This window comes from Solanum dulcamara, chromosome 1, assembly GCF_947179165.1.
Source record: "Solanum dulcamara chromosome 1, daSolDulc1.2, whole genome shotgun sequence".
In the NCBI taxonomy this organism is placed as follows: Eukaryota; Viridiplantae; Streptophyta; class Magnoliopsida; order Solanales; family Solanaceae; genus Solanum; species Solanum dulcamara.
Genome location: NC_077237.1, coordinates 67,205,418 through 67,232,876, shown reverse-complemented (window position 1 = coordinate 67,232,876; position 27,459 = coordinate 67,205,418). Strand labels below are relative to the sequence as shown.

General features: G+C 33.8%; 2 protein-coding genes across 2 annotated transcripts; both read left to right on the top strand.

The window, feature by feature from the left end:
* The first annotated feature begins 1,539 nt into the window (after positions 1–1,539).
* Positions 1,540–8,887, top strand: LOC129893732 (glycine-rich RNA-binding protein 10-like). Its single transcript, XM_055969090.1, has 3 exons — positions 1,540–1,614; positions 1,675–1,789; positions 8,637–8,887. Exons 1-3 carry the CDS (start codon positions 1,540–1,542, stop codon positions 8,885–8,887), a joined length of 441 nt encoding a protein of 146 aa, XP_055825065.1.
* A 6,285-nt stretch (positions 8,888–15,172) lies between these two features.
* LOC129893731 (ATP-dependent Clp protease ATP-binding subunit ClpA homolog CD4B, chloroplastic) lies at positions 15,173–22,663 on the top strand. Its single transcript, XM_055969125.1, has 10 exons — positions 15,173–15,312; positions 17,760–18,331; positions 18,577–18,692; positions 18,814–18,936; positions 19,012–19,197; positions 19,709–19,924; positions 20,153–20,370; positions 20,690–20,765; positions 20,851–20,940; positions 21,068–22,663. Exons 2-10 carry the CDS (start codon positions 17,767–17,769, stop codon positions 22,247–22,249), a joined length of 2,772 nt encoding a protein of 923 aa, XP_055825100.1. The 5' UTR covers positions 15,173–15,312; positions 17,760–17,766; the 3' UTR covers positions 22,250–22,663.
* The last annotated feature ends 4,796 nt before the right edge of the window (positions 22,664–27,459 follow it).

Below are 27,459 nucleotides of genomic sequence, written 5' to 3'. Positions count from 1 at the left end.
TGCCTTTATTGATTGTACAACCCGAGTGGTTAAGTTTCAGTTTCCAAATGAACTAGTCATAGAGTGGAATGGTAGTAATTCAGCATTTAAGGGTATGTTTATCTCGTGCCTTAAAGAAAGAAAGATAATTTCTAAAGATTGTATCTATCATCTAGTTTGGGTTAGGGATGCGAATTCCAAAACCCATACTCTTGAGTCAGTTCCTGTTGTAAATGAGTTTCTAGAAGTGTTTCTTGATGATCTTCCTGGAGTTCCTCCTGAAAGGAAAATCGACTTTAGAATTGATCTTCTTCCAGATACCCAGCATATCTCTATTCCTCCTTACAGAATATCTCCATGAAACTTAAAGAGTTGAAAGATCGGCTAAAGGACTTGTTGGATAAGGGTTTTATTAGATCGAGTAGATCGTCATAGGGCGCTAAAATTCTCTTTTTTGGAAGAAATATGGTTCTCTCCGTATGTGCATTGATTATCGACAGTTGAACAAGTTTACAATTAAGAATAAGTATCCCATCCCAAGGATTGATGAATTATTTGATCAGCTTCAAGGTGCTAGTTTCTTTTCAAAGATTAATCTTCGATCGGATTATCATCAGCCTTGAGTGAGAGAATGTGACATTTCGAAGATAGCTTTTAGAAATCGATATGATCACTATGAATTTTTGGTTATTTCTTTTGTACTAATGAATTCTCCTATAGATTTCATTGATTTGATGAACATGGTGTTCAAGAAATATTTGAATATGTTCGTTATTGAGTTTATTGATGATATTTTGATCTATTCTCAGAGTAAGAAGGAGCATTCGATAATTTGAGGATTATCTTGCAAGTTCTCATGGATCATTATTTATTCACTAAGTTTAGCAAGTATGAATTTTAGTTGAGGTTGGTTGCATTTCTTGGCAATATTGTTTCCACTGATGGTATTAGAGTTAATCCTAAAAAGACCGAGGCGGTTAATAATTGGCCTAGACCTCTTTCTCCCTTAGATTTTAAGAGTTTCTTAGGTTTATCTGGTTACTGTAGATGGTTTGTGGAAGAATTTTCCACCATTGTTTTTCCTTTTACTACTTTGACTCAGAAGAAAGTGAAATTCCAATAATCAGAAGCTTGTTTGAAGAGTTTTCAAAAGTTGAAGGATTGTCTACTTCAGCCCTATTTTTGACTTTATCGAAAGGACCCGATGATTTTTTTGTGTATTGTGATGTCTAAAGGATTGGTCTTGGTTTTGTGTTGATGCAAAATGGTAAAGTGATAGCCTATGCTTCTAGAAAACTTAAGGTTTATGAGAAGAATTAACCGGCCCATGATTTGGAGTTAGAGGCGGTGGTGTTTGCTTTGACGATATGGAGGCCCTATCTCTATGGTGTTCATATGGATGTGTTTACCCATCATAAGATCTTGCATATGTGTTTAACAAAAAAGATTTGTATTTCGCCAAAAGGTATTGCTTGAATTATTGAAGGATTATGACATAAGTGTGTTGTACTATTTGAAAAAAGGCAAATGTGGTTGTCGACACTCTTAGTAGATTGTCCTATGGCTCACATTGACGATAATAAAAAGGATTTGAATTGTGATGTGCACCAACCAACTTATTTGGGTGTTCGTTTGGTTGATTCAGAGGATGCTGATGTTATTATATAAAATGGCTCAGAATTATCTCTTATGTAGGCTGTGAAGGTGAAACAAGATAGTGATCTGACTTGGGTTGAGTTAAAGAAATTGGTTTCAGAAAAAGCTATTGAGACTTTATCCCAAGAAGGAGATGGTGTGCTTCCTTACCAAGGTCACTTATTTGTTCCAAATATTGATGGTTTGAGGCAAAAGATTTTATCAAAAGCTCACAGTTCTCGATATTTTATTCACTCGAGATACACTAAGATGTATCATGATTTGAGGAAAGTCTATTGGTGGAATGGCATGAAGAAGTGTCACGACTCAAGCTAGACCCTAGGTGTGACATGGTGATCGGAATCCTGAAAGACCCCAATCAAGCCTATTAATATATCACTCATAAGCATATGTATGGTAAGTAAAAAAATAAAGACATAGACGCGGAAATTAAGTCTCAACATGAAATCCTCAATAAATGAGAATAAATCTCAAACTCTAATGAAAGACAACATAGACTCATCTAACATGCCTCTAATAACTTGATGGAGGAGTACGAAAACCTCCTATCTCACCCATGACAACATAAGAAAAATCATACAAATGATGAAAATATAAAAGTCTTGTCCTCGAAGAATGAGGACTCACGAACAATGGAAAAGTAAAGATCAACTCTAACAGAAGATGCGTGAAGATTGTCTGACCCTACATTATGATACAATTAGGCAAAAAGTGTGCGTTAGTACATGGAATGCACTAAGTATGTAAGAATTATGCATGAACAATAAATATAGGACATAATCAATATGAATATAGGATGCATGACCATTATCTTAAAACATGAGTAAAACCATGAAAACCTTAAAACATCATAATCATACGGTCAATGCATCAAAATATCATCATGAGAAATTTATACCTTTTTTGTTACCTTAGTGTGGGATAGGACCGTTAACCGACATATAAGACCATATGAGCTATAACATGGAATCTGATGTGCACCATATCGAGAAGGGGAAGGCTACCTTTCCAGGGTGGACTTCGTGATAGTACTTTCTCTAACTCTGTACTATATGTGGATCCACTAGATACACGATATTGGCACTTTAAACCTATGCGGGCAACGTAGTTAGGGACTAAAGGTTTCTACTAGGATTTTCTTGGGCAGCTAAAATGGTTGTCGGTCTACACCCCACCTTAAAGTCCTCTCAGTGCTTAGTATTATCCCAACAGAACTTTATAAAAATATATTCATTAAGATTATTAGTAAAGGTTATATTAGATATCAATCCATTATTATAAAATAAATATAAGAGTATCTCACTTATCATCTTTATCATGAGTGTGTTAGGAAAACCCATCACACCCTTTGAACTTCTTTAACATGATTTTGCGAGAATTTACCTTATCACATTATAACTTCTTGATTAAAGCATCATTGAATCATCGTTCATAATCTTTTATGAGTCATTTATAAACCTTGGATATCATTCATAAAACTTTCATTGAAATTCATGATCATAATTCCTCAAAAACATACTTGAAACTAGCATATAGCACGGGCCATTGAAATTTGTCTTGAAATCATGAAATGTTATGTGAATTATGCATAATTTGATGAATAATCATAATATCATGAGTAAGAAGACTCAATACAAAATCATGAAATTGGGACTTTTAGAAGAAGAAGTCATAAGAGATTTTGAGAGAAAATTTGAGATTCCATGGGTGAAAGTGCCCATGGATGAATTCCTACATACCCTTGATCTAGAAAGACCTAATTCTACTCTTGATTTGAGACTTTACTTGAATTCCCCTTTGAATTTCTTGAGGAAGAAGAAGGCTCTTGAGAGAATACTTTAGAGAGAGAATTTTGAGTTTTGAGAGTTAGGGTGAGAATGAGATGGTTATGAGGTCTTAGGGTAGTTAATAAGATAGAATAAATCCCAAAAAATCATCAACATTCATTAATGAACCATATAGAAAGGAACAAAACACCCCTAACTTTACTGAAACTTCATGGACGAAGGACACACCATGATCCGTGAAGCTCAATACGGGCCATGGTGAAAGGCCCTAACTGGGGTATGAAGGGGTAACCTCCATGGAGGCCACTACGGCTCGTGGTGCTCACCACGGCCTGTGGTGCCTCTCGTGGTCCTCACCTCTGCTCATGGGCTTGGGGGTCAACATCAAGAGAGGCATCACAGTCTAGGAAGCTCTCAATGAGCCGTAGAGCCCTCCGTATACCTCCCCCCCTTCTTGACTCCCCTAAACTCTGGCACCTACATGGATGTTTACCACATACCATGGTGCTGAGTACGGCCTGTGAAGGGGCCCGTGGTCAGCATCTAGTGCAAAAAAATTTATAATTTCCCTCGATACAAGAAGGATATTATGGAGTTTGTAGCTAAGTGTCCAGAAGGTTGAGCATCAAAAACCAGGAGATTTGGCACAAGAATTAGCATTCCAACATGGAAATGAATTTTTTTGAATATAGACTTTATTATGGGTTTACATCGTACGCATCGTCAACATGATTCAGTTTTGTATTGTTGTATACTGAATAACTAAATTGGTGCATTTCTTCCCGTTATGACTTCTTATTCAGCCGTGGATTAGGCTAGGATTTACATTCAAGAGTTGTTTAAGTTTCATGGTGTTTCATTGTCTATTATCTCAGACAGAGATACTTATTTTACTTCTCAGTTTTGGAGATCATTTCAGAAGGGTCTTGATACTCAAGTTAAGCTTAGTTTAGCTTTTCATCCTCAAACCGATGGTCAAGCCGAGTGGACTATTTATACTTTGGAGGATATGATGAGAGTTTGTGTGATTGACTTCAAGGGAAATTGGAATGATCATTTGCCTTTGATTGAGTTCGCTTATAACAATAGTTATCACTTGAGTATTAAAAATAACTTCATTCGAGGATCTCTATGATAGGAGGTGTAGGTCTCTTATTGATTGGTTTGAAAATTGTGAGGTCGTTTAGATAGGCCCCAAATCTTTTCATGAGGCTATGAAGAAAGTTTGACTTATTAGAGAGAGGTGGAGGACTACCCAAAGTTAACAAAAATTCTATGCAGATGTGAGAAGAAGAGAGCTTGCATTTGATGTTAATGATTGGGTTTACTTGAAAATATCACCTATAAAGGTGTGATGCATTTTGGTAAAAGGGAAACTTAGTCCCCTCTATGTAGGCCCATATTAGATTTTGAGGCATTCTAGTAAAGTGGCCTATAAATTGGATTTTCCTTTAGAATTGGCATCGGTGCATCTGGTGTTTCATATTTCTTTGTTGAAGAAGTGTATTGGTGATCCTACTTCAATTGTGATATTGGAGAATATTGGTGTGAAAGAAAATCTCTCTGATGAAGAGTTTCCAGTTGAGATTATTTATCGTCAAGTTTGGAAGTTGAGAAATAAAGAAGTTACTTCCGTGAAAGTTCTTTGAAAGAATCAATTAATTGAGAGTGTTACTAGGAGGCTAAAGTCGATATGGTGTCCCGTTATCCTCATCTCTTTCTCTCCACATCATTTTTAGCTTAAGATATTAGTTCCTCATGTTTACTCTTTCAAATTCATGTGTTTCAGCTATTCTCATGTTTTAATATGCATGTATGGTCATGAAATCAGTTTTTAAGTTCATATTTTAGCTTAGGGTTGATTACTCCTTGGTTTTATGCATTTTGATATATTTTGCATTCATTTTGGGTTGTTAGATCTCTCTCCATACTTTATTCATTCTAGCATGAGTCCAATTCGAGGACGAATATTCCAAGGGGGAGATATGGTAACACCTCGGAATTTGGAAAGATGATTTGGAAAGAAAAGAGTTCGAAAAATTTGGTTGGTGCAAGGTTCCACCAGGCTACCTACGGCCCGTAGAAGGTCAATATTTAGTGAGACCAGTACTTGGAAATATTATTGAGTTTAGATCAGGTTTACGAGGGTGATCTACAGATTGTACAAGGTTTACGAGGGTGATCTACAGATTGTACAAGGTCTAACGGTCCGTAAACAAGGGTCATAGGAAGGGTCCTAAGGTTGGGAAGTTTTCAAGTTTCAAAAGTTTTTCTACGGACCAATAGGATAGTCTATAGATGGGACCTATTGACCATAGGGTCAGACATAGCATGAGTTTCAGAGAATTGGTAATTGAGGGTTGGCAGGACGAAAGGGGCCTACGGACCGTAGGATGGTCTATGAACGTTAGGGTGGTTCGTGGTTTTGATATGGAATTTTGGGGTCTCTATAAGGTGACCTGTGGACGACCAGGACTATCCGCAGGAGGACCTACAGTCCGTAGATTGGTCTGTAGGGCCACTTTCGGCAGTTTTTACTTAAGGGTATTGGGACTTTTTCTACCCATTTAACCCCTAAGCTATGTCGTTTTAAGCCTATTCCTAAGGCTTATAACTACTTTTACCCTTTGAATTTCTGTCATTCCCTCTCATTTATTTAAAAACCCCAAGGTTGTTAAAGAATTCTCTCTCAAGGTCTTCTTCTTCAAGCAAGCTTAGGTTTCAAAGATTCAAGTCTCCTCTTTCAATTTCAAGGCTAGGATTCATTGAGGTATGTGCGAATCTCATCCATGGATCCCTTTTCATCCATGGTCTCAAAGAATTTTAAAATTTTCTTTATGATATCTTCCAAAATCTAGGGTTTTGTTGATTATATATTTGGTTCAATCAATTACAGTTTATTTCACTTTTATTGCTTATTATGCATGATTTGATCTTAATTACATATTTTTTTTGAATTTTTACATGAACCCATGCATTATGTCTATGTTATGATTATGAACGATGTTTTGAGAATTATGCATCATGATTGAAGAAACTATGATTTTAAGGATGCTTTTAGACAAACTATAAGTATGAATTTTTATGAAAACATGGTTGCTTCAAAGTGAAGTATTCTTATCATGAAGAATTTCTATGATTTTTATGAAAAATCTTCTCATGATCTAGATGATTAGATAGGAGTCTTTTATGAATATGTTATGAAATCATAATTTGTTAAAGGAGTTATTTTTATGATTCAACTATCATCTTTTTGAAGATTTAGAGGGGGGGTTAAAAATTAAGTAGTCGACTGTCTAGATATGATAGTTGACTTAGACTACAGACAGATATTTTAAATAAAGCAAAATATTAATGCATAAAGTAAATAAAGGCAGAAAGATTTATCCTGGTTCGGAACACCAATATAGTGCCTGCTTCCAGTCCCCTTGGGTTACAAGGGTTTTCCTTAGAACTTCTTAAAAAATGGTAAGAGTACAAATGAGTTTTGCTTTACGTCTCTAACCAATTGATCATATGATTGACACAACCTCTACCTGTATAACCTACACTTCTCTCACTTTCTTTCTCTTTTTGTTTACAATTGTATTCTTACAAGAGTACAAAGTATTTGAAAGATGAAAGAACTAATTGAGTACAAGTTCAAGTGAAGTTGTGTATTCTCTTTGGAGTAGTATAGAGGCTTTTTATATCCGACTTCTGATGAGGAATTAATCGTTAGATCTAAAAGGGATAACCCAAGGGATTTCATTCAATCAAGGATTAGTGATTCCTTGATTAAGTATACATGTCCATATCATATATGTCCATGTGTTCCTTTGTAAGATCTTCTTCAAGTTATTTGATTTAGTACATAATTCTTCTTTCCTTATGTGCTTGATGTGATCCTTCTTTCCTTGTACGTCTGATGCACTTTTCCTTGTACGCCTGATACATTTTTCCTTGTGTGATCTTTTTTCCTTCCTTCCATGTTCTTTCTTCCTTGATGACTTCATGATTTACACCTTGATTGTTGAATCTAATTTGTCTTGATATATGGAAGCTCCTTCCTTGATCTACGAGCTGTTAATTGATTCAATTAGTTTTTTCTTGGCTCTTCTTCCTTCGAGTTATCTGATTTGTTTTGATTGCTCTCTTTTCCTTTTTGATTTGTTTGTACTGATTTCCTGCAATAAAAAGTCAAGTCATTACTCAAAATACTTTAATGCTAACATTTTTATCACACATTGGTTTGTCCCTTCTCCAAAATATAGTTTTTCCACCATGTGATCCTGCGGTATTGTTGATCCTTACTTATATTTATTCATTCTTTATGATTTATTTTGTAATTTATTTAGGTTTAATTTTTAGTGTATATACATACACATACTAGTTCTCGAACACGTGTGTTGCACGTTTATCTCATATTAAATAGTATAAATATTTTAAAAGCTCGAGAATTTGAACTAACGTTTTAGCCCAAATAAAAAATATATAGAAAATTAATTAAAGAAGTCTAATAGACAGAAAACACACAAAAAAAGAGAAGAAAAAAATCAAAAATAATAATTATAATAATAAACCAAGATGATAGAATAAAAAATTGAGCACACTAAACCCTCTATTTATTTCCAACAAAGAGTAGTATGAATAGACACTTGTGAAAATTATCAAAAGGTATTTTTTAAGTCTTGTTTTTAATATTGGTGACTTTGACTTGGTCAAATAGAATTAAATAAAAAATAGACTTGATTTGAGTAATTAAAAATTTGGTGGGTATATTAATATTTTGAAAAGTCTTCCCTCCCTTTTTAAATTTCAAATTTTAAAACTTCCTTCGTCATTAGCTTTTTTATCTTCCTTTTTTCTCCTTCTTTCTCTTTTTAGGTTTCTCTCTCCCTCATTTTCTTATTTTTTCTTTCTTTATCTCTTCCTCAATTTTTTTCTTCTTATCCTTTTTATAGTCTTTGTTACCATTATCATCGTCACCAATGTTCATCATTTTTTATCGCGCTTTTTTTTCTTTTTTTTGGTCCTTATTTTCAAAATATCGTAACATTTTAGCAATTTGTTGCAATAGGGTAAAAATTTGTTGCAACAGACATCCTTTATGTTGCAAAAAATTTGTTATCTATTCCAACATATATGAAAAGATCCCTATCTGTTGCAACAGATAGCATCGTATGTTACAGCAAATGACCTATCTGTTGCAAATTCAGCAATTGTGAGGTGAAGGAGAGGGTGGTTATGGAGGCAAAGAAGGTGTTGATTTTGGTGGTAACAACGAAGGTGGAGGTGGTAGTTGTTGTGGCGGCGACAATAGAGGAGAAGGCGGTGCCAACAGCGGTGATGGGGGAAGAAGAATAAGAGGAGAAAGTGGTGGTGATGGAGGAATAAGGGGAAGAATTAGTGGTGGTGGAGATGGTGACGACGACAGAAGGACAGGAGATGGCGGTGACAAAAGGGTCGAGTGGGAAAGGGGGTAGGGGTGGGATGAAAAAGATAGAGTTTTTGTGTAAATAATAAAACTTTAAGAGTTTTAAAATTAAAGTCATTAGGACTAATCTTAAAATCTTCACCTCTACTCAATAATTAAGACTTGAGTCATTTTTTCTTAATTTTAAAATTAGAGTCATTAGATGCTTATCCTGCCTTATCAGAAAAGTCACAATCGTTCAAAAAAATTACAACCCTTCAAAAAAGTCACAACTCATCGAAAAAGTTACAACTCTTTGAAAAAAGTCACAACTCTTCAAAAAAATCACAACTCTTTAATGTGAAAAGATGTCTACTTTTAAATAATATAATATAAAAATGAGACAAAACTCCACTATTTATAGCCAATAAAAGATATAATGAACACGTGCTTATTGTGCCTTATCAGAAAAGTCACAATCTTTCGAAAAAGTCACAGTCCTTTGAAAAAGTCACAACTTTTCTAAAAAGTCACAACCCTTCAAAGTGAAAAGATGTTTGTTTTTAATATAATATAAATAAATAAATAATTTAATATAGAAGATATACTAAATTTAAATATTTATAATTGGGGTATTATAGTAATTTAACATTCAAGTTAAGTGATGTTTTTAGTTGGAGTATTATAGTAATATAACATTCAAGTTAGAGAGTTCATTCTATTAAGGTAATATGTGTGTGTATACATATACCCCCAATTAGATATATATATAACATTCTTATTTGTTTTGATTCGTCTAGACAATAACATAGAAGAACATGAATTTTCAATTTTAAATACTTATTTTGTCCATGAGAATAAAATTCTACCCCATTTTGAAGTTCTAATCTCATTAAACCAAGAAAAATTGAAGAATCTTAATATATATATATATATATATATATATATATATATATATATATGACTTTTATTTCTAATACATGACAATACTCTTATTTAATTACACCTACATAACAATATTTTGTTTATTATATTATTAATTCATTTTTTCCTTTTTTAATTGCATGCTGAATTTTTGGGAAATTAAAATACTCCTACTTTTTATATTCCCAATCACAATTTTAATTAGATATGTTTCTTTTTCAATCATTTATTTTCCTTCTCTCTCTTAGATTCTTTTCTCTTTCCCTGCCTTTTCAATTTCTTTCTATTTCTTCTTGACCTTTCAATTTCTTTTACTGTTGAACATCAATGGCAAGAACATAAAATCAAAGTTTTCTTCTTTACATACAAAAGAAATTTTGAAAAGAAATCAGAATGGACTTTTTTCTGATTTAAATAAACTTGTACCCCCATATTATTATGGATTATTAGAGGTGGGCATCTATCACTTGCAACATATTTGATTTCCAACTCAAATATAGTTATATCCACACCCAATTGAGAAGCAATAGTGTTTATTAAGCAACATAGTTGGTTTTTGAGTCATATGCCACTCCTTCGATCTTGAAATCCACATACTTTCCTGCATTACATTTGAATAAATAGTAATAGTCAGAATATAATCAACTAATATCATATTTATTCATATTTACAAAATGTTGGAATTTTACTGGTGGTGATGTTGGTTTTGGTATATTATTGGTTATGACATTGGTATTGATTTATGCAATAGCTTTGAATATTATTACACCACAATTGAATCAAACTATTAGCAAATTTTTCACATTTGTCACTGTATTACTCTAAAATGTGTTGAAAAGTAGATACATATAAAGGTTTATTATTTGGTTGCAGAGTTGGTTATTGTTATATTATGAAAACATACCAATATTTACACCATTTTATACTCTATATTTTTTTAATCAATCCATATTATATCAAAAACCAACTCAATACCATGACTTGCACCATATTATACTCAAAACTTTATATATGGTATTATTTTATGCAAAAATTTTAAATAGTATTACACCACAATTAAATTAAATTGTTAGCACATTTTTCACATTTGCCACTGTATTACTCAAAATATGATGAAAAGCACATACATAAAATGGTTTATGCTAGGTTGTAGAGTTGGTTTTTGTTATATTACCAAAATATATCAAGATTTACACCAGTATATACAATTCATATTTTCAAAAGTAATCCATATTATAACAAAAACGAACTCAATACCATGATTTGCACCATATTATACTCAAAACTTATATATATCATAATGACGGTATATTATTGGTTATTATGTTGGTATTGATTTATCCAAAAACTTAAAATATTATTACACCTATTAGCATATTTTTCACATTTGTCACTGTATTACTCTAAAATATAATGAAAAGCATATACATAAAAAGGTTTATGCTAGGTTGTAGAGTAGGTTTTTGTTATTTTATGAAAACATACCAAGATTAACACCATTTATACTCAATATTTTCAATAGTTTGTGTTTCATCGATGTTATTTTTTTGTGTTCATGGCGAATTAAATACCAAATACAACAGTTAGCTATAGCAATTAATCATGTAAAAACCCATTTTAACCATCATTTTTACTAGGTCAGACATTAACAAAATTTAAAACATCGGTAACAGTTGTTCAGGTGCTTAAATTTCGAGTTGGAGAGAAATGAACACCAACTTTGTACACATAGTAAAGAAAATTGCGGAAGCTGCATATTTCTACTATAACAATTCAGTACGAAAATATAAAACAGTCAATCCCATAGTGTCACTAGTTACAATTTGAACACTGCAATTGATTCTTATTCCTGAACGAAGTTCATTGACATTTAACACCAAAATCAAACTCGAAATTGTCCTTCAACCCCGGATAAGATATGAGAATTACTGTCCTTCAACCTTGTTCTGCTACCATTCCATGAATTTAACCTGAGCAGCCATGGTGTCAAGCCTATATAGTTGCAGCTAGTGGTTGGCAACTTCCTGTCCAAAGGTCCAGCCAAAGACAGCGGCAGCTCCAAGAGACAGTGACGTACCTTGATTTTTTATCAATAAACTTAATAAGTATTAATGAGATCTCATACAAAAATTCGTCATAAAAACCATTTCAATATCAAAATACAATAAAATCGAATGATTCATTCATAATACCTGTCGTATTTCATCTTTTACCGTTGAATTAGAATAGAAACGTTGTTAGTTTCAGCCATTCAAGCAATAAGAAAGGAAACAGATTTTCATGTGGGCATTAACGTGGTTTAGTGGTTTTAGGAGAGATAATGACTATATTAGTGGTTGAGATAATTATGGAAGTTGAATAACAAATTAGAGTAATTTAAGGTATTTAAATCTACACAATAATTACTGCAGTAATTTAATTCATTCGATAATTTTTTATTATATTTTTTTTGATTATTTTATTTTGGTAAAGATTCTATTGCTATGTTGGAAAAAAGTCAAACTATTGTTATATAGGTGTTATTATTTTCTTTAAAATGTATACATACGTTTTTTTCCCCCAAAAATTTCTTAAATATATGGAAAGAGAATTTTTGATGTTGAATGCGATTAATGTATTGATCTTGCCCATAATGTTATTTTATTGTTGTTGATTGTTATCAATTTTTGATGTTGAACTTTTTTTATTATGTTCAGAATTATTTTCTCTACCTGCACGAGGTAATGGTAAGCTCTAGGTATACTCTACCCTCTTCAAACTCTATGTTGTGGCATTTCACTCATTTATGTTGTTGTTGTTGAATTTTTTTGTGTACGTGGAAAAAAAACTCCTAAATATATGATAAAATAGAGAAACGAATAGTGAATTATATACTCCACCAAATAAATCTCAATATACACATATGTTATATATAATGATAATTAATAGGTAGAAAGGAGAAATTTATGAGTAAACTAAGAGAGAATTAAATTTCAGTAGACATATTATATATAATGATAATTAATGCATAAAAAGAGAAATTTACACAAAAACTAAGAAAAAATAGAGAGGGAGATTGATTTTGGAGGATTAATCTTGATCCTAACGTGGTGACTCTAACAATCTCTTTCAGTCATTATGAGGAAGCCAACGACAAAGAGATTTGGGCAAGAAAATTTTTGTGTAGTAACTTAAAAATTTTCAGGTTAGGCCAGTGTCAAATGGAATCTCAGCGAAGTGGAGTTTAGGAAAATTTGGGTAAGGATTGAGATTAATGTCTAAGCTTGAGTTTGATTTTATGTTAGTTAAGAAGATAATGAATCCGTAGGGCTTTTCGAAAGTGAATTAGGGTGAGTAAAACTTACAATAACAAACTTGGCGTGAAGGGTTATTTTAGAACATCAAGGTTTGAGGATGTATTGCGAAATGGGGCTTTCAGGGAGAATTTTCTAGTTTCTGACTCTGTGCAAGCCGCTACGACGAAGTAAATCCCGATATGGCGAGGCCGCTATAGCGGGCTAGGAGTCGCTTTAGTGGGCTAGTCGCGGATTTAATACAAAAAAAGTCCCAAAATCATTTTTTATTTTCAGAACTTCATTCTTGAGAGAGAAAAATGTGACTTATGACTATTTTCTTTAATTTTCTACCAAATTCTTCGATAAAGGTCAGTTAATTACTTCTCTAAGTTGTAAGTCAATTTTTGGACCTTAGAATCTATGGGGATTATGTTAGAGGAGGATTTTTGACCTGAATTAATGGTGGAAAAAGTCCTAGTTGGGTGGGATGATTATGAAATTGGCCAAGGGTTAAGATTTGAGTATAATTCAGGTATTTCTGGGTTATTGTTCATTGATTGTTATATTTTGTATTTGTTTTAGACCAAAGAACAAGCCAAGACACTTCAAAAAGGGAAAACTCAGGTTCTTTAGAGCATTCTTGATTTGAGGTAGGTGATGATTGAATTTTTTTTTCGTTTATGTTATATGTGCTTGTTAACTACTTTGTTAGTATTACATGCATGATATATTATTAGGAAAAAGTAAAGAACATGAGTTGAAATCATAATTGTGATCAAATTGCATGCAATAAATGTTTTACTTGGCAGTACAAGTATGATTGCAATTTATTACAATTGAATCGGATACTATGCAGGTATATTTGGATTGAATATCATGTTGGTACACTAACTTTAATTGGGATTGGGTACCACGTCGGTACAATAACAATTTGTGTGTGAGTTTCATGAGAGAACTGGATTGGTTGTTGTATTGTTGAATGATCATACTCATTGGGTTTAATAATTCAAATGTAAGGAATGGAGTCTGGGTGTTGCTATTTTTGTGATGTAATTGTATATTATCTGTTTTACTATATCGTGATTTTGTGTTCATATTTCATATATCTAGAACTACCCGTATGATCCTACTAGTACACTGTATTTGTATACTGATTCTGCATTTGTTTTATTTTTGTTAAGTAAAACGTATATTCAGATGTATGCCGAGATACCTTAACTGTGAGACTTTTACTACTCGAATCCAAGGGTAAGTTATTTGGTCAAGCTGCCATGGATACCTCTTAGTCTTTTTATCCATCTCTCCGGACACAAACATTCAGACATTAGTTTATTATTTTTTTTGCTGGGGTTCCAACCCCCTTACGCTAGATTTTGATAGAGTTTTGGTACAATGACTTTCAGGTTCTAGGAAGTTTATTTTCGCAGTGTTTTATTAAATCTTGATTGAGTTTATGAAAATTTAATATTTTTAATTGTTTTAAACTGTTTTCACTTGTCTAAATGCATGATTTTGGTACTTAGAGTGTTGTTGTTGGGTTTGTTTGGGTTAGTAAATAGTTTTTTCACCGAAGGATCACTGTTAATGCCACTCACAGCATGTCAGAATCATGACCCTGACGAAATGCGAATCACAAACAAGAACCATTATATATAAATATGTCATGTATCTATCAGAACCAACCAACTTCTCAACAAGAAAAAATGGAAATTTCACAATTTTGACTTTTGATATTAATGACTAAATTTTGTTCATCAATTATTGGTATTATGGTGAATTATCATCTTACTCTATAAGTATACTTTTTTATCTTAAACATATTAAGTTATTCTTTTTAATTTTTGTATTTAATAATATAAAATATACATTATAATTTGTTCTTTTTATATATATTTACTATTACTCGCAAAGCACGCACACTTTGCTAGTTTCACTTTTTTTTGGTAGAAATATTTTCCTCAAATAAGATGATTTTCAATAATAAAAATAATATACGGCATGTTTTAAGATATAATATTTTGGGTGTAGGAAAGAGATATTTTAGGGTGTATGGAGTAGTAACTTGTGAAAAGAGAAATGCAAAATACTCTTTGTATAATAATAATATCAGAAGGGGTAGATAACGCTTACTTATTTATCATCCACATGTATTATCTTCTAAATTAAAAATAATAATATATACCCACGCCTCTACTCTCTTCTCCTCCAATTCAGTCACCCTAATCCCATTTTCCTCCATCTTCCCCCTTTCCGTCTATATTCTTCAATCTCCCAGATTCTTCTTCTGGGACTACAGGTTGTGTTTCTTTTTACCTTATCTTTTATTATACGTTTATATGGGTGATTTATTGACATCTTATAGTTTTCATATTTGGGTCTCTCTTTATTGTTTGAAATTATACCCCTTTTTGATTGAAATTATTGGTGACTACATACGCAAAGTATAAGATAATCTTCTAATTGAGTGGTAAAGTTTGCAGCTTTTTAGCTAATTTCTTTGTTTTGTCTTTGAGCCACTTGTGGGATTTCACTTTCACTGGGTGGGTATGTTGCGTTTTTGTTAGTGGAGTTGCTTTGAGCTGTTTCTTTTAGTTGTTTTCTTTTTTCTGCTTGTTCCTTTGCTAATTTCTATAAAATCGATTTCTCTTTGTAAATCAAACTTTATGGATAAGGTAAGATTTGAGAATTTGCAAAATCTTATTTGTGTCTTACAAGACAATTTTCTTTATCAAGACCAAATTATTGACTAGTATTAGAATGAATTGAGCCCAAACATAGTGGGACTAATATATAGGATTCTTGTAGGCTCTATCCAAAATTAATTTGGGACCGAAGCATAGTTGAGTGGTAGACGTGCCTTCTGCTTATACTAAGTGGACTTTGTTTCAACGTGTAAGATCTTTGCTTGAACATCTTTTGAGTATTGGAAGGAGATGGGTCTAAACTGGAGGGAAATGGATAGTGAGGATTTGTATTGGCAACCAAAACTAGCTTGGGATTGAGGTTTAGATGTTGTAGTACTTATGGTGGGATTCTTGGTTTGCTTGTAGATTCCCTAGCTTCATAGGTATATGAAGTAGCTCGACCTTTCAAAACTCTTTTGAGCACTTCAAATGGGTGTGGGTTACTTGGTATGGATTTTAACTCACGGACTCACCCCTTAACTAAATACTGAAAATATCTAACTTAGTTGGTATTTAGGATCACCCCGTGTGACTGGGGCTATCTTGAGGGAATGGATGTTTCACTTGTCCTTTGGTCAAAACCTTTTCTTTTCTTGAGCCAAAGATCCCTTCCAATTGGTTCTGATATCCTGATCATGGGAATGTCATTTCATTTTGGTTCAGATTACTTTTGTTGTTGTTGATTGGGTACATTTTCTAGAGAATCATAAATATTCCTGCACCATATATATCTTGTATGTGGGAAGTGTCCCTTAAATATCAATGAACATCTGTCTTTCAACCAAATTCCCCAATTTCTTCTCTCTTCTCTGCATTTCATGCAAATCCCCAAATTGTCTTCTCCTTAATCTGCATTTATCCCAATTCCCCATATTTGTTTCCCTAACATTGTTTGTTGGCAATTTATTATAATGCAGCAATATTGAACAACTTGAATAAACTTCAGTTACATCCACATGGAGTTTAACTAAACCAAAAGAGAAGGCTTGCACCTACCTTTTGTAGTCCAAGTTTTGTCCTTTCACTTCTCATCTACTCCTAATACTGTCTCTTACAAATTCAACTGTTACCACTGTCATTTTTCAGCAGTAAATTCACCTTGCTCAATATCAACCCCCCCCCCCCTACCCCACCCAACTTCTCCTTCATTTTCATACGAACGATGTTGCATGTTTGACTCGTTTCCTTGGAATGTGGCTCCTGAAATTTGCTACTTCATATCCTCCTTGTTCTGTACTCTTCTTCCTTTTTTGGCCTGTACTCTTGTTTATGTTGTTAGGATTTTGTACTGAAACTGATTAGTCGAATTGTATTGGATGATCAGTTTTATGGACCTTTAAGCGGGTTCTCTAGGGTTTACTAAGAGCTGGAAATTTGAATAATCTGATCAAAATTGCCGAGGTTCTTTTAATCATTCCAAAGATCTTCGTAGCAGAGTGGTGAAAGCGGAACAGGGTGGAATCCTCTGTACAAATGGTGTTTGAGTTTAATTTTTGTAATAAAGGACCGAAAAACCTCCCATTCTAATGTGTTGCAACAAACTATTAGGGGAGTTTAAGGAAGAGAAAAATGCGGATAATGGTACACAATGCTAACCGATTATAACCATGTATTTAGTTTGCAAACCCCACATATTTGTCCTATTTGTTCAATCTATTCATGAAGCCTTGGCTACTCAATCCTGGATTGCGCACTTACTACCCAGCAGTAGCGTAGTGTTTCAGTTCTTATGACTTGGAGGCTAGACTAAATTTGGTTTATATGACATTGAATCATGTTCAACTCCTGTCGAGTATGGATACTCTTTCTCTACTTCTGGGAAACTCTCTGTTTCAGTTAGCTTTCTGCTACTGCACTGTGCCCCAATTTTTTTAGCTTCCTCTGGATTGGAAAATATGAACCTTCACTTGTTATCATTTTTTGAATTTGATAATTTGTTGATATGTCTGCTGATTGATGTGTCACTGATATCATATACTGTTGTGGTTTGTCATCTGGAAGATTTGGTATTTTTATTATCAGAGGAGAGCTTTTCTGAATATTTCCTTATCCTGGGCAGGTTCATCATGGCTAGAGCTCTAGTTCAGTCAACTAGCATCCCATCGTCAGTTGCTGGTGAAAGGACGACCAAATTCAATCGATCTGGGAAAACAAAAAGAACTGTTACAATGCTATGCAATGCACAATCATCTTCGCTAAGGCTGAGGGATTTTACAGGATTGCGAGGATGCAATGCAATAGATACACTAGTTAGATCTGGACAAACTCTCCAATCCAAGGTAGCTGCTGCAACTTCTGTCAGACGACCACGAGGTTGCCGATTTGTACCAAAAGCAATGTTTGAGCGCTTCACAGAGAAGGCGATAAAAGTCATTATGCTTGCACAAGAAGAGGCCAGACGACTTGGTCACAATTTTGTTGGTACTGAGCAGATTTTGTTGGGTCTTATTGGTGAGGGAACTGGTATTGCTGCCAAGGTTCTTAAATCGATGGGGATCAATTTGAAAGATGCTCGTGTGGAAGTGGAGAAGATTATTGGAAGGGGTAGTGGATTTGTTGCTGTCGAGATCCCTTTTACGCCTCGTGCCAAGCGTGTTCTGGAACTCTCTCTGGAGGAAGCCCGCCAGCTAGGTATCCTTATTTAATTGTCTATATTTGTTGGATTACCTTTTGGACATGCCATAAAAGTGGTTCTCCGGTCTAGTCTTATTCTCATGTTGCTTCATTGACACCTTTGTTTTTCTTTTCAGTACCAAATTGGAGTTGTTAAAATGTCATGATTTTCTTTCTCTTTTGCTTGCCTTTTTGGTCTTCTGCATGCACCAGCACAATTATTTGTCGAAATATTTATTCGATTTATGAACTGGTTGATTCAGGGCATAACTATATTGGTTCGGAGCACTTGCTACTTGGATTGCTACGTGAAGGTGAAGGTGTGGCTGCCCGTGTCCTTGAAAATTTGGGTGCTGACCCCAGCAACATCCGCACTCAGGCAAGTAGTAGATCTCACATGCTTCCTCTGGGTAGTTTAATATTGTGCTTTTGTGGGAAGTTGAATTGTTTGGCTTCATCATAACCAGAGCTTATTGATTTTCTTCTCCTTGTAATAATAGGTGATCCGAATGGTTGGTGAGAGTAATGAGGCTGTTGGTGCTAGTGTTGGAGGTGGAACTTCTGGCCAAAAAATGCCTACACTAGAGGAGTACGGAACAAATTTGACAAAATTAGCAGAAGAGGTAATTTAAAAAATTATATTTGTTATGATATGTGGACAGTTATCAATAATTTAGTTGGCCATTTTTGGTTTCTAGGGGAAATTGGACCCCGTTGTTGGAAGACAGCCGCAAATTGAACGGGTCACTCAAATCTTGGGTCGGCGGACTAAGAACAACCCTTGTCTTATTGGAGAACCAGGTGTTGGCAAAACAGCTATTGCCGAGGGTTTGGCACAAAGAATTGCAAATGGTGATGTCCCTGAAACAATTGAGGGGAAGAAGGTATGTCATGTGTGATCACTTGCAGAATGTGATGTTTTCCCTGTGTCCTTTCCCCCATTTGTCGTATTATATGGTGAATCCAGAAGCTGAGCAGGGTCATGCAGGTCCAGTCTAGTGGTCTTTTTGATTCACAAGGATTAGGTTCAAATGAATGTGCATTCTGTCTCCACTAAATTGAAATATGCCAAAAATATTGTCTTCATGTTCTCTTGAAATATATATGTATATATATATACTCTTTCATGCTACTTGTTCTTTTGACATATTTCTTTTTAGTAGATTGATTTGTGGATCTATGCTTATAACTAATTGAACAAAAACAAAAACGATTTAGTATCCCTTGTTGAACTTAATTCTTAGCTCAAACTATCAAAATAAAGTGAGCTCAAGTAAGAAAGGTCCATTCCTATTTTTGTGAATCTCATCCATCTGAAACTTTGTTGCATGTTTCGTGCAATGATGTATCTACTTTTCTTCTTGTCCCTAAGAGTTGCTTTTTGGTGATAATTAGGTGATAACTCTTGATATGGGATTGCTTGTTGCTGGGACAAAATACCGTGGAGAGTTTGAGGAAAGGCTAAAAAAGCTGATGGAGGAAATCAAACAGAGTGATGAAATAATACTATTTATCGATGAAGTGCACACATTGATTGGAGCTGGAGCAGCAGAGGGGGCCATCGATGCTGCAAACATCTTGAAACCTGCCCTAGCTCGAGGTGAACTACAGGTAAGTTATCCTCCTTGCCTTGTTCTTCCCTTTCTGTTCTTTCTAGAAATTAAAAATGAGAACTATGAATGTTTCAGTCAAATGTAATGTTCTAGAAGATATATCATTGTTTTAACATGCATTTTACCGCCCCATAAGAAGGTTAAAAATTACTACTCAGTATGTCAGATAAGCAGGAGAAAAAACTTCTACATATAACGCAATAGTATTTACATGGCTGCTTGTCAGTGTATCGGAGCTACGACACTGGATGAATACAGAAAGCATATTGAGAAAGATCCTGCACTGGAGAGGAGATTCCAGCCAGTTAAGGTCCCTGAACCTACTGTTGATGAAACTATACAGATTCTGAAAGGTCTTCGTGAGAGGTATGAGATTCATCACAAACTTCGTTACACTGATGAGGCCTTAGTGGCTGCTGCTCAGCTCTCATACCAATACATCAGGTATCTAATCTATACCATTTTCCTATGTCTCCTTATACCTTTTTACTCTTTTCTCGCCTTGAATTGTTGATGTATTGGTACCTTGAAGAAATATGTTTGCCTTAACAGACTGTACACGTGAAGTTCAACTTATTTTATGATAGTAAAATGTGATAATAGAAGTTGGTTTATTTTTGTTTATCAGCATCTAATTAGGTTGTATGCTTATTTCCAGAAACAATTATCCTAGATTCCATGATATTGATTTTAGTGTAAAGGTTTATCTTTTTCCTGATTCTGCAACGTGATACATCTTTTCACTTGTGACTTCACATTTCAGTGACCGATTTCTGCCTGATAAAGCAATTGATTTGATTGATGAAGCTGGTTCTCGTGTTCGACTTCGCCATGCTCAGGCATGAAATTCTCCCTTAGTCTCTCTTTTAATCTGTCATTCCCCTACTATTTGTTGAGTGACAATGCTCTGTTGTTGCTCTACAGCTCCCCGAGGAAGCAAAAGAGCTCGAGAAAGAGCTTCGTCAGATTACAAAGGAGAAGAATGAAGCTGTCCGCGGTCAAGATTTCGAAAAGGTACTGAATTTGTTATGTACATCTAAAGAACCCCTTAAAAATGGCTGTTTCAGTGTTGAACTATTTTTCTTATCAAGTATTGTAATTATAGAATTTCCTAATGAGATGGTTTTGGATTAATGTACAGGCTGGGGAATTACGTGATAGAGAAATGGATCTTAAGGCACAGATCACAGCCCTCATAGACAAAAACAAAGAGATGAGCAAGGCTGAAAGTGAGTCTGGAGATACAGGTCCTCTTGTGACAGAAGCAGATATTCAGCACATTGTATCTTCTTGGACTGGTATCCCTGTTGAGAAGGTCTCCACTGACGAATCTGATCGCCTCCTAAAAATGGAAGAAACACTCCACACTAGAATCATTGGCCAGGATGAAGCTGTCAAAGCCATTAGTCGCGCTATTCGACGTGCGCGAGTTGGGCTCAAGAATCCCAACCGGCCTATTGCTAGTTTCATCTTTTCTGGTCCCACTGGTGTTGGGAAATCAGAACTGGCAAAGGCCCTGGCTGCATATTACTTTGGTTCTGAAGAAGCAATGATCCGGCTTGATATGAGTGAGTTCATGGAGAGACACACGGTCTCTAAGCTCATTGGATCGCCCCCTGGTTATGTTGGTTACACAGAGGGTGGTCAATTGACTGAAGCTGTTAGGCGTCGACCTTATACGGTTGTGCTCTTTGATGAAATTGAGAAGGCACATCCCGATGTATTCAACATGATGCTTCAAATTCTTGAAGATGGAAGGTTGACAGACAGCAAGGGTAGAACTGTAGATTTCAAGAACACACTTCTCATCATGACATCAAATGTTGGAAGTAGTGTGATTGAGAAAGGTGGCCGTCGTATAGGTTTTGATCTCGATTTCGATGAGAAGGATAGCAGTTACAATCGTATCAAGAGCTTAGTGACTGAAGAATTGAAGCAGTACTTCAGGCCAGAGTTTTTGAACAGATTGGATGAGATGATTGTATTCCGCCAGCTCACTAAGTTAGAGGTTAAGGAGATAGCTGATATCATGCTTAAGGAGGTATTTGAGAGGTTGAAAGTTAAGGAAATAGAACTTCAAGTGACAGAGAGGTTTAGAGACAGGGTGGTTGACGAGGGATACAACCCTAGCTATGGAGCACGGCCTCTGAGAAGAGCTATTATGAGACTGTTAGAGGACAGCATGGCTGAGAAAATGCTTGCAGGTGAGATTAAAGAAGGTGATTCAGTTATTGTGGACGTTGATTCAGATGGCAATGTGACTGTCCTCAATGGCAGTAGTGGTACTCCCTCAGATCCAGCTCCTGAGCCTATCCCTGTGTAGATGAGGTGATCACGTTTTAGCTCAACAGTCTGTCTGTGGTCGTACAGTTCATTTATGTTGACCACTAACCTGTAGGGCTTATGAAGTAACTTTTGAGTCATCTCTGGGGCCACGTCGAGAAGGCAGCCTTTCTATGTTGAGCTTTTATGATTTTACAGAAATATACCGGATTGGAGATACTGGATTAAGAATGTAGTCCGTTACTAGAAAGTGTTGTATTAACAAGACACTCCTTATCAAAAACATGTCTAGTTTATTGTAGGCGACAGTTAACGTTGTCCTCATATCTCTTGGTCCTATGTCGTTTTCTACCTTTACCTTTTTTATCATTGTTTGTCTCAGCTCATAATAGTTTAGGGGGGTGATGTAATGATGATTTCAGTAATATTTTATATAATAAATGTACTTTCTATATCTTGCTATATATCATATAATAATGATATGTAGGCTAAATACGTCAATAGCCCCTTAAAATTGCCAGTAAAGACACTTCCGGCTCATTTTGGACAAGTGTCTATGTGTTCAGAAGCCTCTGTTATATATCAGCATCAATTGAATTTATTGAGATTAATAGGTATAATTAAATAAGGTGATAAATTTACATAACGAATGCTTTAATACAAGTGCAAGAAAAGTTTCAAAATTTTGAGTAATAGGAGCTATTAATTATTTTTTTTAAAAAAAATCACAGTGGGCTTAGAGCCTTTTATTAATAAATGAAAAAATTACTTGGATGAGTACTTTTTAATAAATAATTATTAATTTTAGCGATGATTTTCTTTATTATCATTTATTGCAATACATACAACAGTAATATACTCAGTAAAATCGCACAAGTGGGGTTTAGGGAGGGTAGGATATACCCAAATTCTCATTGAGATGGAGAGGTTATTTTCGAAAGACACTCGGCTCAAAAGTATCTGTCCCAAATAAGAGAGAAAATCAATATATATAGCATAATGGCTAAAGCGAAATGTGATGCAAATTTTACAAAACAAGAACAATATGATAGCAAAATAATGAGATAATCGAAAGGCAATAGCACAACTAAAAAAAAGACATTTATAGCTATACATAACAATATTTTAATAAATCTGCACTATGTATTAAAAGTGAATTATGCATGCAATATAGATGTATTATAAATATTTTAAAATATATTATACTTGTTTGATAAGGACTTGACACAATGTATTATAAGTATATTGAAGTGCGTGATAAATGTATTATCTATCAATAACAATTGTACTATATGTGTTTTATAAATTGTTCTATGTAATATGTATTAAAATTGTATTATAAATATTCGGTAAAAAAAGAAAACGTTATTGACGTAGATGGTAAATATTTTTATTAATATAGCATATGTAAGTTTCCCTTAATAAAATCGATGAATTTATATACATGGCCAGATCCAAAAGTGACCCAGCCCAAATAAAAGATAAACACAAAAAGGAAACAAATGAAAGAAAGTCTAAGCTAGCGTTTGGTTCCAAATTCTCAAATATTCTTGACAAATTATTTTTTGTGAAGTTTAATCATGCGTTTAACTACAAATTTTTTCAAGAATATTTGACAATTTCAAAAAATATGATTTATACCCATAAGTTCTAAAACCAATTAAAAATGCCGATAAGTTTGTATTATCATTTTATAATGAACATGTTCAGTTAAAAAATAACCTTATAACATAATTGATTACAATCAACAATAACAAAATAACAATATGGGCAAGAGCAATACATTAATCACATATTCAAACTTGTCATTGATTCAGTTGACATTATAATCAATTAAAAATAAATTATTTATTTCTCTCAATCTTGACACTCAAATTATAATTCAAACTTTTTCGGAGGAGGTATATAAATATTAGTTGGAATAAATAAATGATGAGTGTTTTTTATAAAATATAAAAGTTTGGATAATTTTTAAACATTTAAAATTTTCTAAATACTAAGGTGTCGTTTGACCCCAAATATTTTTGGAAAAACTTGAAAACTAGTGTTTTGCCATATAATTTGTTATTACTTGGCAAACATCCCAAGTTCCTAAGTTCTACAAAAAACTAGTATTTGGGTCAAGTTCTAATATTTGGAAATTTTTAAAAATTACTCCAAACTTTTATATTTTACGGAAAAGGGTCAAAATTCCCTTAAACTACGTGGAATAAAAAAAATGCCCTCAGTTGATAGTTTGGTTCATAAATGCCCTTGTCTTGAATAATTTGGAGTTTGGTCCATAAATACCCTTGTATTCAATAATTTGGTCCAAAAATGTCTTTATTGTTACTTAGGTCTCATTTGTTTACACTTAATGGATGTCTAAATTCTAATCATTTAGATTCAGCCCATTAAGTGCATTTGTTTTTTAGGTTTGAATCTGAACTGTTCAGATTCAACCCATTAAGTTAATTTTTTTTTAAAAAAAAACTCTTAATGGATCTGATAAGATCTGAACGAATCAGATCTATATGAGAGTCTTAACAACATTCAGACTTATTAAATACACTATAAAAAAATAACAAGGTAGCGTCTCGCCTCTTTCACTCTCTCTTTGTATGACTTTGCTTTCACTGCTACAAACTTTCTTCCTCTCTTTTCTCAATCAAACACCAATTTTTTCCTCTTGAACTGATAAGTTTTCATAATCTTTACGAGTATTTTTTTAATATTAACAATTTTTATGGGGTGTATTGATGTTTGTCAAGAACTCTTGCTGCAATAACATTTTTGGTGAATTGATGTCTGTCAAGAACCCTCGAGGCAAGTAAAAACAACAAGGTAAAGCTTTCTCTCAGACAAATTGGTGGTGGAACAATAACTATGTATACATATTTGAGATTTTTTAATTAAAATTTGATCTTAGGACATTAATTTTATTGAAACTCTTTGATCATCAAATTCACTTGTGAGATTATATTAGATATATTATCGTTGTTGAATTATATGCATACTTAAGGTGTTTTATTAAAAAATTATTTTAGGCCACTAATTTTATTGAGACTTTGTATGATCAAATCATCTGTGAGATTACACTAGATATATTATTATTGTTGAAGTATATAAACATATTTGAGGTTTCTTATTAAAATTTAGTCTTAGGCCACTAATTTTATTGAGACTCTTTGATCTTCAAACTCTCAAACATTTTTGATCTTTTTAATCATCTTGATTGTCTTTGTTTAGTTTTTTTTTGCATCTGTTCATATGTTATATTTATTATATTTTATATTTCAACTATGGAACAATCTAGTGAAAATTCAAGAGTGATTTTGAAAAATTTGGAGATAGATAAGACTTTTTTAGAAAATTGTATTCAAGAAATATGTTTAAACGGGAGACTTGAAATTAAATTGGAGTCAGACTCATGGAATAAGGTTAAAATACATCTGGACAGATGAAGAATCGTTATGATTATCTAAAAGAAAAATATCCAGCTTGGTAGCCAGAAACTAAAAAGACTGGCAATATTTATGGTGCAGTAAGCAATACTATTCTGATGTCTAATAGTGAGTAGGATGAGTACATAAATGTCAGTATTAGTTGATACATTTTTTCTTTATTTTTCTATAAAAAAGGTTTTATGTTCCTATTAAAAATATGATCTCTTATATTTGAATATAGGCTCATACAAAAACAAAACATTAAAGACTTCTACCCTTCCCAGCTTTGTGTACAAAACTTTTTGAAGGTTCTACTGGAGTTCATGGTTAGAGTCCAAGTTGTACCTATCCCTGTTTCGGTGTCTCTTTTGTATCCACTATTTAAAAATATTCAAGTTACAATAATTTTTAACTGCATATTATATAATTTAATTTTTTAATCAAATTTTAACATTTAAAATATTATTTTATTAAAAGATAATTTTTTTTGTTGAAATAAATTTTTTATAATATTTTATTAATATAATGTTTAATTTCATATGCTAATTCAGTTATTGAAAACAAACAGTCTTAATTTATTTAGTGTTTAGATCTATAAACCACATGTTAATAATTAGATGTGACTGAATCTTAATGGAAATGGGATGCCAATTTATATTGGATGTTGTACATTCATGTCGATGGTTAGTTTAGGCCTGTTGAGCACTGTCATGGAACGTTGCATCATCATCATAGGTTGTACGTTTGTGAGTCTACTACACCTTTCTTTTCCTCTTCGAAACACACTATATGCTGTTGAATTGCTTTGCAATTTCTGAATTGGTTAACTTGTTCAGCCTAATCTTTATTCGAAATTAATCAGTGCGTAAGCAACAACTACTTCTTAGGTGTCTCTCCTTTGGAACAAGGAACACATTTCGCAAAATATCAATAAATTCATAATAAGAGATCAATTTTAGTCGAGTTCATACAATGAGGGAGGTGAGGCGGAGGCTGGAGAAGTGTGGATGGAGTAATTTGGTTCATTCATTAAAGAAGCCATACAAAATATTAACAAAAGTAAAGCTTTAAATGATATGGGTGCTGCTGCTTAAAATAAGTTGGACAAGTAGCAGCAAACAGAAGCCCCATATGGAAGTTATTAAACATTGTCCTAGAATCATTCTGGAAAGGTGAACCATAGCACATTCAGCACTATGATGCTTTTTTCACGGCAGAAATGATTTATAAAAAGGTAATTTAGTGACATCTTTTCTTATAAACAAGGAATCCGGCAACATCTATTTGTTGTCAGAGATGTCTACAAGGGATCCCGTCTTATACTAAAAGAACGGCGGCTGGAGCCTGGTTCATGATTCCATGGGACTTTGATGTGGGTGACTCACACAAGATACATGAACTATATGCTTGTTTAATAGCATGAAGATAACTTAACCATACCTATATTCAGCAACAGCAACATATATTTGCCGTCTGCAATATGATATTCTGAAGGAACAGTGGCTGGACACGAGATTTCTCGACATTACATGTACCAATCCAGTTAACTGTCACCACGGCCTCCAAATACCCCACATTAATAAGCTGTGTTCTACACGCTTGTCGATCAACAACTGAGCCAATTCTGTGTTGCCAGGACAAGCTCTTGACCTCCGGTACTCTGGTAACAATGGCACCAAATTGACGCACCATGGTGTCATCAAGCTTTGGGGAATTTGCTCCAGTTCTAAAACATAGACAATGTCTACTATAACTGCCCGATGTTTGCAGGAGGAGTTGGCCATATTTGGGCGTCAACCACGGTTAATCAAAAGGGACGAATGAG